The sequence below is a fragment of the Schistocerca cancellata genome, chromosome 2 (genome assembly GCF_023864275.1).
Source record: "Schistocerca cancellata isolate TAMUIC-IGC-003103 chromosome 2, iqSchCanc2.1, whole genome shotgun sequence".
In the NCBI taxonomy this organism is placed as follows: domain Eukaryota; kingdom Metazoa; phylum Arthropoda; class Insecta; order Orthoptera; family Acrididae; genus Schistocerca; species Schistocerca cancellata.
This window is the reverse complement of record NC_064627.1, coordinates 523,781,804-523,795,169: the sequence shown is the minus strand read 5'-3', so window position 1 is coordinate 523,795,169 and position 13,366 is coordinate 523,781,804. Positions and strand designations below refer to the sequence as shown.

Below are 13,366 nucleotides of genomic sequence, written 5' to 3'. Positions count from 1 at the left end.
GCAATGCTGAAGATAAATTAAAGTGCTGGGCACAGCGCCCAGAAGCAACGACCGACGTCTTGGGGCTGTTTAAAATAGTGGATCCTAGAATGAAGGAGGAAGATAAGGCTGCACATCTCATGAAGGGTGTTGCTGAGGACATGTATCAAGCCCTACTCCTGAAAGGAAATGAAGGACGAGAGATTGGGTTCAATGTCTGTTCCACCTCCTCCATTAAGAACTCTTGAAACATAAGGTTTTTTGCTCGCCGTGCAATCAAAGTGCCTTCTGAACTTCCTCTCTCACTATCTGACGAAGAACACTTGTGAAGTCAGTTTCTTACTCCATCACAGACATCGATACGGCGTTTGGAAGCCGTTCAAATGGCTCTGAGCACTATGCGACTTAACTTCTGAGATCATCAGTCGCCTAGAACTTAGAACTAATTAAACCTAACTAACTTAAGGACATCACACACATCCATGCCCGAGGCAGGATTCGAACCTGCGACCGTAGCGGTCGCTAGGTTCCAGACTGCAGTTCCTAGAACCGGACGGTCACTCCGGCTGGCCTGGAAGCCATTCAAACTTCTTACGTGTAATTATTTTTTGATCCATTGTCTCGATGCACTCGCACCATTTTATGAAGTCGTCTGCTGTCGAAACCTCTTTCAGGAGTAGGGCTTGATACATGTCCTCAGCAACACCCTTCATGAAATGTGCCACCTTATCTTCCTCCTTCATTCTAGGATCAACTATTTTAAACAGCCCCAAGACGTCTGTCGTTGCTTCTGGGCGCTGTGCCCTGCACTTTAATTTAACTTCAACCTTGCACTTCTGTCGTTGTTTGCCGCCCGAATACTTGCGCAGTTCCACCTGAAATACTTCCCAGCTTTTGAAGTTCTCCTCGTTGTTCTCATACCATTGCTTGGCAGTGCCCTCCAAGTAGAAATAAACGTTAGCCAAACACACGGTGTCATCCTATTTGTTAAATTTGGCTATACGCTCATATACCTTCAGCCACTTGTTTGGATCTTAAGCTGTCGGCACACGGACCGTGCATCCGAACGTTGAGCGTTGAGCGTGCCGAGTTTCTGACGTCACAGCATGGAATAGCACGCTCGGGACTCTTTCCGAACGTGCAGAGGAATATCTGGCATGTCAGATATTCTGAGCGTGCGTCTGAGCGTTGACCAATGAGATGGCACAACGCCACCTACGTCACACGCACGCCGTCTCCCTTCAGTACAGAGTTGTGAGGCGCCATATTGGCATTCATTTCAAGCATATACGTATATATGCCGTTCCGAGCACCAGCAAATTGAGAATCACTGCAAAACCCGTTGTTAACTGTGTGATTCGTTCCAATAAAATAATGAGAAACATCATATTCGCGGCAAAAGAATTATTTTAACTTGCGTATAATGAGAGTAGGCTATTTGAAGGCAGCGACACACTGAAGATCCACCCAAAACGCATTGTTCTTGGTACAATTTGTTATAATTAAATTTCAGTTAGTAACATATCTACGATTTATGTTTTTAGCACGCGCTAAGATATTATGATTAGTATCAGTATGGGAGGTGCTGGGTTAGCGCAATGAAGAGCGTCAGTGTTCTGTGAAGAGTTCATTTTGTTGGGGCGGTGGTTCGCGTCCTGACACAACCAATTTTTTTTCTTAATATTCACGTTTTTATTAGGTTCCGATACTTTATTATTAGTTTAATACAAGTGTAGACTATAATATTTGATGTTATGTAAATACAAGTTCACCTTTTTTTGGGGGGTTACTTTGTTCGATTGGCTTAATCTAAAGGACAGCTTGCGCTACTTGTTTAAAGATATTTTACTCCTTCTTCATTTACGCTTCGTAATTCACATGTTGCAGAGATTCTGCTACTGGGTAGGAACAGTGATCAAGTAAGACTGACATTGGAGTTTTACTAAAAAGTGGGAATCATGAAATAACGTTTATCTTACGCGGAGAAGTATTCCAAATTTGTACAGCACTGTCTGTAACGGAACTTTTATAAGCCTGTGTCCTTACTGATTGGACATGGTACTTTCCTTTTCGTGGACGATGGAAGAAATGTGCGTTTTAATACAGCTAACGTGGGAATTACGCGCACCCGTTGAGTAAACAGTGCGATTTACGAACTAGAAACATCCCTCAGCTGTCGCTGGAGTGCGTTGCGATCGCGTATACCACGTTGGGGCCCACGTACCGTATGCACAAGTCGCACCGTTCCTGAGCGTTCAGCAGCACGTTGAACTTGGCACGCTCAACGTTAACATTCGACAGCACGGTCCGTGTGCCGACGGCTTTAGCCAGCGTCACCAGAGAACCCGGAAGGTTCTCATGTGGTGGCACACAGCTGCTGTCATCGTAATGTCCTCTTCTTCTTTTGTCTCACACAGTTGCTGTCATCGTATCGTCCGCTTCTTCTTCTGTCTCCGATAGGTTGTGACCTGTTGAATATGGCTCGAGCTCTGGTTTCTCGCCACGCAAACGGCGGCTGACATGGCCTGATGGGAGTCACTGTGTCGTCGATAATGTGCGTTATTACAACTTCCAATACCCAGCGTCTCCACCAGAATAATGTCACGTAGAAGAAGGTGTAATTAGATAAATGACAAACACTAACTTCACTTAACGAAGGTTTATTCAGCATTTGCACATACAAGAGCGCGGAGCGAACTGCCTCCGGCCAGAACACATACGGTATATATACAGTTACAGAACATTCAGTACAATGATTCCTGACATTTGTGGATAATTCTAGAATTAACCGAATACAGAAATTAAGTGCAGTATCATAACCACTACACCACTGTGGTAGTCATCTTATTCTGCGACAATATTATAATGTTCATACATTTCATTTGAAGCTATATTACTAATTAAATTAGGACTGCTGATCTCATCTAATTGTTACAATCATTAACGATGTCTTCTTTTCCTTTTTCTTTTATTTTTCATTGATCGTACTGGGAGGAAACGTCCAGTCCCAGCATTCGCCTAGCAACCATGATGAACCTTAAGTAACTAGTTTTCACCTATGTTACTTGGAAAGCGGTTTAAGTTTTTCTTCTTTTCTTGAGTCATCAGTCTTCTCAATGGTTTGATGCTGGCCGGTGCGAATTCTTCTCATGTGCCAACCTCATCATTATTCAGAGTAGCACTTGCAGCCTGTGTCTTCAATTATTTGCTGGATGTATTCCAATCTCTGTCTTCATTTACAGTTTTTGCCTTCTACAGCTCCCTCTACTACCATGGAAGACATTCCATGATGTCATAACAGAAGTCGTATCATCCTGCCCCTTCCCATTAACAGTGTTTTCCACATATTCCTTTCCTGGCCGATTCTGCGCAGAAGCTCCTCATTCCTTACCTTAATACTCCACCTAATTTTCAACATTCGTTTTTAGCACCACATCTCAAACGCTTCAATTCTCTTCCGTTCTGGTTTTCCCAGTGTCCATGTTTCGCTTGCATACAATGCTGTGCTGCAGACGTACATACACAGAAATTTCTTCCTCAAATCAAGCCCTATATTTGATACTAGTAGACCGCTCTCTCGGCCAGGAATACCCTTTTTGCCAGCGCTAGTCGGCTTTTCATGTCCCCATTGCTCTGTCCGTCATTGGCTATTTTAGAGGCTACGTAAGAGAATTCCTTAACTTCATCTACATCGTGACCATCAGTCGTGATTTTAAGTTTCTTGACGTTCCCGATTCTGCTACTTCTCATTAGTTTCGTTTTTCTTCCCTTTTCTCTCAATTGATTTTCTGCACTCATTAGACTGAAATTACAATCAGCAGATTATCACTTTCACTCAGGATAGCAATGTCATCGGTGAATCGTATCATTGATATCCTTCCACCTTCAATTTTAATTCCACTTTTGGACTATTCTTCTATTTCCTTCGCTGCTTCTTTGATGTATTGTACAGATTTAACAGTAAGAGCGAAACTCTACATCCCTGTCTTACCCCATTCTTAGTCGAGTACTTCGTTCTGGGACGCCCACTCATTATTCCCTCTTCGGAACTGTATATTATCCGTCTCTCCCTATAGCTTACCTCTATTTTTCTTAGAATTTCGAAAAATTTGCACCATTTTACATTGTCGAACGCTTTTTCCAGGCCGACAAAGCATATGAATGTGTCTTGATTCTTCTTTAGTCTTGCTTCCATTATCAGCGGCAACGTCGGGATTATCATTCGGGTGCCCTTACCTTTCCCTATGCCGAGCTGATTGTCATCTAACACATCAAAAATGGTTCAAATGGCTCTGAGCACTATGGGACTCAACTGCTGTGGTCATTAGTCCCCTAGAACTTAGAACTACTTAAACCTAACTAACCTAAGGACATCACACACACCCAAGCCCGAGGCAGGATTCGAACCTGCGACAGTAGCAGCATCGTGGCTCCCGACTGGAGCGCCTAGAACCGCACGGCCACCGCGGGCGGCTCTAACACATCCTCAATTTTCTTTTCCATTCTTCTGCATATTATTCCTGTTAGCAGCTTGGATGGTTGAGCTGTTAAACTAATTTTGCGATAATGCTCGCAGTTGTTAGTACTTGCAGTCTTCGGAATTGTATGGATGAAATTTTTACGAAAGTCAGATGGTATGTCGCTAGACTCATACATTCCACACACACACACACACACACACACACACACACGCGAATAGTTGTTTCGTTTCCACTTCCCCAAAATAATTTTTGAAATTCTGATGGAATATTATGTATCCCCCTGCGTTATTTGGTCTTAAGTCCTTCAAAACTCTCTTAAATTAAGAATCTAATTGTTGACCCACTATCTCCTCTAAATCGACTCCTGTTTTTTTCGACCACATCAGACAAATCTTCACCTCATAGGGTCCTTCAGTGTACTCTTTCCACCTATTCGCTCCCTCCCCTGCATTTAAATGCTGTAATTCCCGTTTCACTCTTAATATTATCACCCCTGCTTTTAATTTCACGGAACGTTGTTTTGACTTTCCTACACACCGAGTAAAGCCTTCCAACAATAATTTATTTTTTGATTTCTTCACATTTTTCATGAAGCCGTTTCGTCTTAGCTTCTCTGCATCTCCTATTTATTGCGATGTTCATCGACTCGTATTTCCCTATTAATGAATTTCCCCTCAACATTTTTTGCACTTTCTTCTTTCATCGATCAACTGAAGCATTTCTTCTGTTAACATGATTTCTTCGCAGTTACCTTCTTTAGACTTTCGTTTTCCTTTCGAACTTCTGTGATCGCCTTTTTTAGAGATGTCAATTCCTCTTCAATTGTACTACATATTGAGCTAATCCTTTTTGCTATATCTACAGCCTTAAGGAACTTCACTCCTTAGTATTTCTGTATCCACCTTCATTGTTTATTGATTCTTTGTGACCAGTGTCTTAAACCTCAGACTACTGTGCATCACTACTAGTGTGATTTGAGTACACACACACACACACACACACACACACACACACACACACACACACACACACACACACACATATATATATATATATATATATATATATATATATAATTTGTAATTTAACTGAAATATTCCCTCGTCACCTGGCCTTTCCCTCTTCCTCTTGTGGTTCATGAAGTGAGTATTCGCTATTACTAGCTGAAATTTATAACAGATGTCAATTAGTCTTTCTTCTCTCTCATTACTTGTCCGAAGTCCTTATTCTCCTGCAACCTTTCTTTTACTCCTTCCCCTACAAGAACATTCTAGTCTCCTATGAGTATCAGATTTTCATCTCCATTTATGTACTCTATTAACCTTTCAATATCCTCATATACTTTCTCTACTTCTTTATATTCAGCATGCGACGTCGGCATGTATACCTGAACTATCGTTGTCGGGGTTGGTTCGCTGTCGATTCTGGTAGTTCCCATGGACCTGGAAAGGACGACTGGGTGTTTCAGTCCGTTATTGCTTGTGTGTCGCATTAGGTTAGGTGGACATTTATTGACAATTCTTACAGTTTTTTAAAGTAATTTCTTGGCAATCTCGAAAAATTATGGACCCAAGTTTTCTGCTTACCTGGCTAGTCGCTAACTGCGGCATTTATTTAGACAAGGAATGCTCCGTCTCGTCCATGTCGCAAGTTAATACCATGATTTAACATGGAACTAATTTACTCTTTTTTTTTGCTATTGATTGTAACTATAACAGATCCCAGTTGTAGCGAACTCTTTTTTCAGATTAATAGATATGTCCTCGAAGCTACGATGCTGTTCGTTAAAACATTAGTTACAAGAGCAACCAAGCTATACTTATTGAGTATGTCTACATATGGCTCCAGTGGTCCTTGATAGAAGACTGTGCATAATATTCATATACACTAAGGGGAAAGTAGTAATTGTGTTTTTCATTAATCCTTAGTTTTAACGATTTAACGAGGCTTAGTATGCATCATACTAATCTTTAATTTGTAATGTTTAACACTTTAATTTTGGTGAATAAATAAATTGTATCTTACTTTGGTGTAGAGCATATCATTTTTATGGTAATTTACATCATGTTCTTCCTCCAAAAGTTAGGCTAATTTATTAGTTAAATTTTTAGTTTCTTTATTAAAACTCTTACAAAATCTTATAGCAATGCTGACAGTAAACAAAATAGGCGCGATGACGTGGGAAATACAGAGTTATTCTTTCTCCCTCCATCAAGACACTAAAAAAACGTTCGTAAATTTCTTTCTGTCTTTGGATTGGTACATGACATTAAGATTTAGATTTAGAGCAAAAATAATAATATGTGCCAACATCATCATGATCGTCAGGAATTTGACATTCAGTACAGCACATTAGATTCCTCCTCGCTTTGCCACGCACCCATGTTGAGCCTGCGTCACATTGTAACATTGTTTACTGACTGCGACCATTAAGCCATCTTCGAGATATTTTCTTATTGTTTGGAATCTAGCAAAGAACATCTTCCGTCCGTTTGTCCAGATAGCCGAAGGTACGTTTCAATTCCACATCAGTCATAATAGGATTTACATGGTGGTCTAAATGATACACGTATCTGCTTTCCTTTCTCTCTTTCCAATTTAGAATAATATCTTTAACAGTCTAGTTGTAGTGTGAGTATCTGAACGAAATTTATTTGTTATATACATTCTCTGTGTCTTTCATGTAAGTGGTGATGAAGACAGGAATTGGTAAGTATTGTAAGAGGCACTCAGCCCCTTTGTTGAAAATTTGTACTGCTGCAGCTGTGCATAAGTACGAATAATGCAGAAATGATTTAGAAAAAGATTTAGAAAGTTTTCTTCTTTTAGAATTACGGTAGAAACTAAATTTTGGTTCAAGTATACAACTTAATTTAAAGCAGTAGTGCGATGGTTCTAAGAGCAGGCATTTTTATTTGCAGGAAGAAGATGTCGCAGGAACTGCTTCATGTTCTGGCACGATTTTGAACACCGAGTGTGACAAATAATGGGTAAGGGCACCTGTTAATGCGGTCAGTTGATCAGTGCTGGATTCGCTTCTGGAACACGTACGAAAGCAATTTAGATTACATATCGGCGACATTTTCAAGTGTTGGCTCACTCGCTGTGATTGACTGAGATACCTTCATCATTAAAGTAATTGGACAAATCGTTATTTCCTGAGGAATAAAGGAGATTTCCTGATTCGGAATTACACCTGTTTCCGTATTGACAGAAACACCAGAAGTATGTTAAAGAGACTATTTTACTATTTAAAGGCCAGTTAATTTTTATTAGTGGAAACGTGTGATGACAAGGTGCTCTCTTATTGAGCTGCGGATAACTTTAAGAAGTCATCTACGCGCTGCCTACTGTAAATCGATGTCCAACACTTAACGTGGTCGTGCCTTCGAGACTCGCATGTGAACTGACAGTTTCTGTAGGATCGGGTGACTTCACGACTAGTAGTATAGTACCAGGAGTAAAATTTCAAAGGCCGGCGCAGAGCAGTAGGCTGGTGGAGCCCAGGCGGCGATGCCCGCAGCAGCAGCAGCTGGAGCAGGAGGGGCGGTCCGCGGCGGTGGCAGCGGGCAGCGATGAGGCCCCGCGATGAGGCCGCGCCGGCGGCATGCCGCTAGCCCCTCCCGCCGCCGCCGCCGCCGCCGCCGCCGTCGCTGCCGACGCCCGTCGCCGACGAGTGCCCGCGCCGCCAGTCTGGGCGCCCCGCCCCCAGCGCCCGCCGCTGCCCCTGGTAGCAGTGCTGCTGCTCGCGCTGACCACCGTGTCGCCGCCTTGCTGCGAGGCCGGCCCGCGGTACAGCTCCCGCATCGTCGAGACGCGGTCGGGCGCCATCCGTGGGGTTATCCTGCAGCTCAACTCGCGACACCTCGAGCCCGTCGAGGCCTTCCTCGGCGTGCCGTACGCCGCCCCCGCGACGCGCTTCTCGCCGCCACAGCCGCCGCTCGCCTGGCAGGTAGGCTGCCCTGTGTAACACGTGTAGTTTGTTCACGGCATCCTGAACGAATTTTCAAGTGTTGTGGGGAGCCTACAGAATTCCAACACAGACAGCTAGGGAAAGGGCTGAAGGGCTAAGGGGGGAGGGGAGGCGGGAAGTGGGGCATACGGCAACAATCAGTATTTTATTCACACCGTTCAACCACATATGTTCAACGACATGTCCTCATTGCGTGGCACGGCAAATAAGGCACGACAATCACTGCGAAACATTTAAATTGCACAGATGTACTTAACTAACATATGCAGTAAGCACATGTACTTCATACTGAGATGGTAAAATTCGTCGGATACATCCCGATATCATGTCAGACCTCCTTTCCTCCGGCATGTGCAGCAGCTCGATGTGGCTTGGATTCAACAAGTCCTAGGAAGTCCCCTACATAAATACTGAACCATGACGACTCCACAGTAGCCCGTAGTTGCGTTGCCAGTGCAGGATTTTGTAGATGTATTGGCTTTTCGATTATGTCCGTAAATGTTCGGTTGAGCGAGGTGGAGGACTCGCATTCGGAAGGACGACGGTTCAAATCCCCGTCCGGCCATCCTGATGTAGGTTTTCCTTGATTTCCCTAAATTGTTGAGGCAAATGCCGGAATAGTTCCAATGAAAGGGCACGGCCGACTTCATTTCCCATCCTTTCCTAATCCGGAAGGAATAATGACCTCGTTCTTTGGTGCCCGCTCCCAAATCAAGCAATCAACCAAATGTTCCGTGTGATTCATGGTGGACGTTCTTGGTGGCCAAAACCATTTTCTCGAAATGTTCACAATGCTCTTCAAACCAGTCACGAACCGTAGTGTACTGTGACCTGGTGCGTTGTCATTCATAAGAATTCCATCGTTGTATATGAACATAACGTCTATCAATGGGTAAAAATGGTCTCCAAGTAGCCGAACATCCAGAGGATACAGTCCATTCCACGTACTCAGCCAACATCGTTATGGAGCCACCACCAGCAAAAAATGGTTCAAATGGCTCTGAGAACTGTGGGACTTAACAGCTGTGGTCATCAGTCCCCTATAACTTAGAACTACTTAAACCTAACTAACCTAAGGACATCACACACATCCATGCCCGAGGCAGGATTCGAACCTGCGACCGTCGCGCGGTTCCGGACTGCGCGCCTAGAACCGCGAGACCACCGCGGCCGGCTCCACCACCAGCACAGTGCCGTATTGAGAACTTGGGTCCACGGCATCGTGAAGTCTTCGATACACTCTAACAGTTTCATCAGTTCTTACGAACTGAACTATGGACGTATATGTCCAGGCCATGGTTTTCCAGTCGTCTAGGACCCAACAGACATGGTCGTAAGGTCAGGAGCGGCGGTGTAGGGGATCTCTTGCTGTTATCAAAGACACCTGGCGTCTGTCTTTCGCTACTATAGCCCATTAACGCCAAATTTGGCCGCATTGTACTACGCGCCGTGTTGCCTGTCTGTTAGCACTGCCAACTTAACGCAAACGCAGCTGCTCTCGGTCGTTAACGTAATGGTGAAAGGAAATGCCTGAATTTTTATATTCTCAGCGCACTTTTGATACTGCGGGTGGCGGAATATTGAATTACATTATGATGTTTCAAATTAAATGTGCCATTCTCTGACTCCTACTACCATTTCGCGTTAAAAGTCTGTTAATTCCCATCGTTTAGCCATAACCATTTCAGAAGCTTTCTCAACTAAATCACCTGAGTACAAATGACCTCTTACACCTTGTGTACGCAATATTACCGCCATCTGTATCTGTGCACATCGCTATCCTATGACTTTTGTCACCTCAGTGTATTGTTAGATCACCAATGTTCACAGTGGCCTGACACTGTACCAGCATGGTCAGAAGTCGTCCGGCGTTCACCGGCTTCAGCTGACCCAGAACTAGGGGGGCATCTTATCTTTCAGGGTGTTGTGAACAAACTATACCGCAGCATATACGCTACCCTATTAAGCAGCATTTCTCATAGAGCAACGTGGAATAGCCACAACCTCCAAATTATCGCCTCAATTAAATTTATTTTCATATTATCAACAAAAACTTTGTTCGTTAGCTGCTATTTTCTTCTGTTTTGAAGTCATGCTGGAGTTGTAATTGATGCTTTTATTACAGACGTTATCAAGAAAAAATTTACGCTAAAGATGGTCGCAGAGAGTCTGAAATAGATTTGCTGTAATGAATGATTCCAAAACTCCTTCGACCGTAGTTGCCAATTTCCTTGTTTACAATGCTTACATTGCGGTCACTAAGCACATGGTTCCTAATGGAATCCTACTTCAATTAATTTCCTATTACTGATTTCCTTGTCAAGACACTATTTCCAGAACGCAGCAACTCCAATAGCCTTGTTGTTTGCCTCGATCAGTTTCTGCCCTGCACCAAGAATGTTTAAGTAGAGGGTATATGAGCAAGCACCCCCGGATCTTCTGTTGTTCAGTAGTTACAGAAATGGTCGCTTCATGTTTGTTTTGCAACGAGGGACGCCCACCGTAGGACGATTTAATTATATCCAAACAGGATACAGCGGATCATTTACTGGCAGCAATATCAAGCGACAGTTTATTCGTCCACATAGAGATGTAGTTACACTCTGGAGTTCCCATCGCTGGTTGAATGCTATGAATGAGTTCCTTTCTGGATTTCAGTCGGTAAACTAAAGCAAATCGTTGACATGATTTAGTCTCTCCACATCACCAGTGAAGGCATTTCGGACAGTGGGAGAAACTGTTCCAACAGTCGAGAATAGGTTGGCGACAGGAGTTTGCTTCTTACATCCTGACAGGTTTCGGATTGTATTATTGACAGCAATGTTAACTTACTAGCTGTGAGAAGTTTCACTGTGTACAGGTGAGCCGTACTATGCAGGTACCACACACGAAGAAAGAGCAGATGGTCTCAGGACGTCAAGGCTAGTGCCATAGTTGTTGGCTTTGAGAGTCCTCAAATTGTTGTTCTTTGTACTGAATTTTGGTCTGTTGTTCTAGCAGTGCTTCTTGAAAGGCAGTGTAAGATGTATAGTAACACCCAGACATGCAAGTGTTCGTCAGTGTTTTCTGTGTGCTCGCACGATCGCATTACCGTCTCATGCTGCTAGTGGTTCCTATTAAAAATGGTGTAGAATGCTGATAAGGTTGGATTATCGTGTGGCAATACGTTTTCAGCAAAGGTGGACTTGAAGCAGCTGTGTCACGCCGATCTAGTTGGTTTTATTTTCCCACTGGACTTCCCTTGACAGAACCGCATACTTTCTGCTGCTACTAAACACGACTTACAGCACAGTACTGCACTTCATAAATGTCCTGAGACTTTTTGATTTGGCTCTTCCAGCGCAATGTAACGGTACTCTGGCGTTGCGACTGAAGAGTGTAACACGATTTTGTATGCTGGTATCCACCCGGAAACTAACAAAAACATAATTGTAATATTTTCTTCTCTTTTTCAAATGTGGAAACTGAAAATTTAAACTACCCCACTTTACAATGTAAGATGAACTTCGCATTCTTTATTATAAACTACGCTACGCAGCAGGCAATCCAGATATTCCTACAGTGAACTAGCAAACGGGATAACAGCGTTCACGTTCATATTGTCCCTGATGACGACAAAATGACGTCATGCAAATGTGAGCTCATCCGCAGTGCACTGATATTTTAAAAAGTAATTAAATAAACAAAAATACATCTCTACACACAAGCAGTGTTATAAACTCCTAGAGCAACCATTTATAAGTGTACTATCTTTTACTTATATAAAGAATGTATCGTAATTAATAACGAAAACGGACATGAGCGAAAACTTATTACAGGTAATCCCATTCGTGAGATAATGGCATCTAAAGCGATCCTTTAGTAATATTACTATGAATGTGGGTTACAAGCTTTATTGACTTTCGTAGCCTAGTTGTTTCTGTGGCTACTAGATGGCACTCGTAGCAACACCATGTTTACTTGCCCACACTTTCTAACGTGAGCACGTCAGTCATGTTTCAACCCTTGTTCACTCTAGTACGAGCAGCCCTTAGCGGCTCGCCATCTTATTTACAACCATTCATGACGTCGCCTTTCGGGCATAGATTTTTTCTTAAATGTGACTGCAGCTCTTTCCAGGCAGTACAAACTTTAATTTCATTAATGTATTATATACCTAATATGTTTTAGAACAGTTAGTTTAATTCTGAAGACGACGCTCATAGTAGGTCGACACCTGGTCAAATTTGACTTAATATTTGCGACCCAGAGCTTATTTGTTCTAATATAACTTTCGTATCATATACTTTCCTGGTTATTCAAAAGTATTTGATATGTAATCTTTTCGTCTAATACTAGTTTACTTTACTAGAACTTTTACCCATTGCCGTAAATTATAACTATCTTAACCTATCTGCTAAATGAAAACTAATAAAGTATTTCTGGGAGTTTGTATATTTAATTAGCTGTTACTCCCAAGGGTGTATTGTGTAAATGATGTTCAGCTCTGACAATTAACAAGTGGGGTAATAAAGCAGTCGCCTTTCATTAATACTGAGGATCTATCTAAACATTAGTAATTCTGTTGGAATGGTCAAGAATCAGATAAAACCTCTAACTACGTAAACCTTGTGCATAATGCTTATCAGTTGGTTCTAAGTAGGCACAAATATCTATAGCTTGGTGTAAATTTACTAACCCTGTCTTCAGTCAAGCTAGGCAGAATATTTTCACTGCTGGCGTCTAACATCAGCTCGGTTACGAATATGGAGTGGCTTATCTAGAGTTATCTAAAATATTATTTCAAATGTTCACACGCACATGGACGCACGCACATGGAGTCATCAGTCCGCAATAATGGATATTTTGAAGGATTATGGATGATGGTCGTCAAATAAAATAGTGATTTATATAGACCAGAAAATGGGAAAAATCAACTATTCTGCAAATTAGA

General features: G+C 42.5%; 1 protein-coding gene across 1 annotated transcript in view; it reads left to right on the top strand.

Annotated features, from left to right (window-relative positions):
* The first annotated feature begins 8,067 nt into the window (after positions 1-8,067).
* Positions 8,068-13,366, top strand: part of LOC126155912 (neuroligin-2-like) — a 317,083-nt gene continuing 311,784 nt past the window's right edge. The window contains exon 1 of the mRNA XM_049916265.1: positions 8,068-8,412. Within this exon, the coding sequence (XP_049772222.1) occupies positions 8,068-8,412 (345 nt within the window). The remainder of the gene's footprint in view (positions 8,413-13,366) is intronic.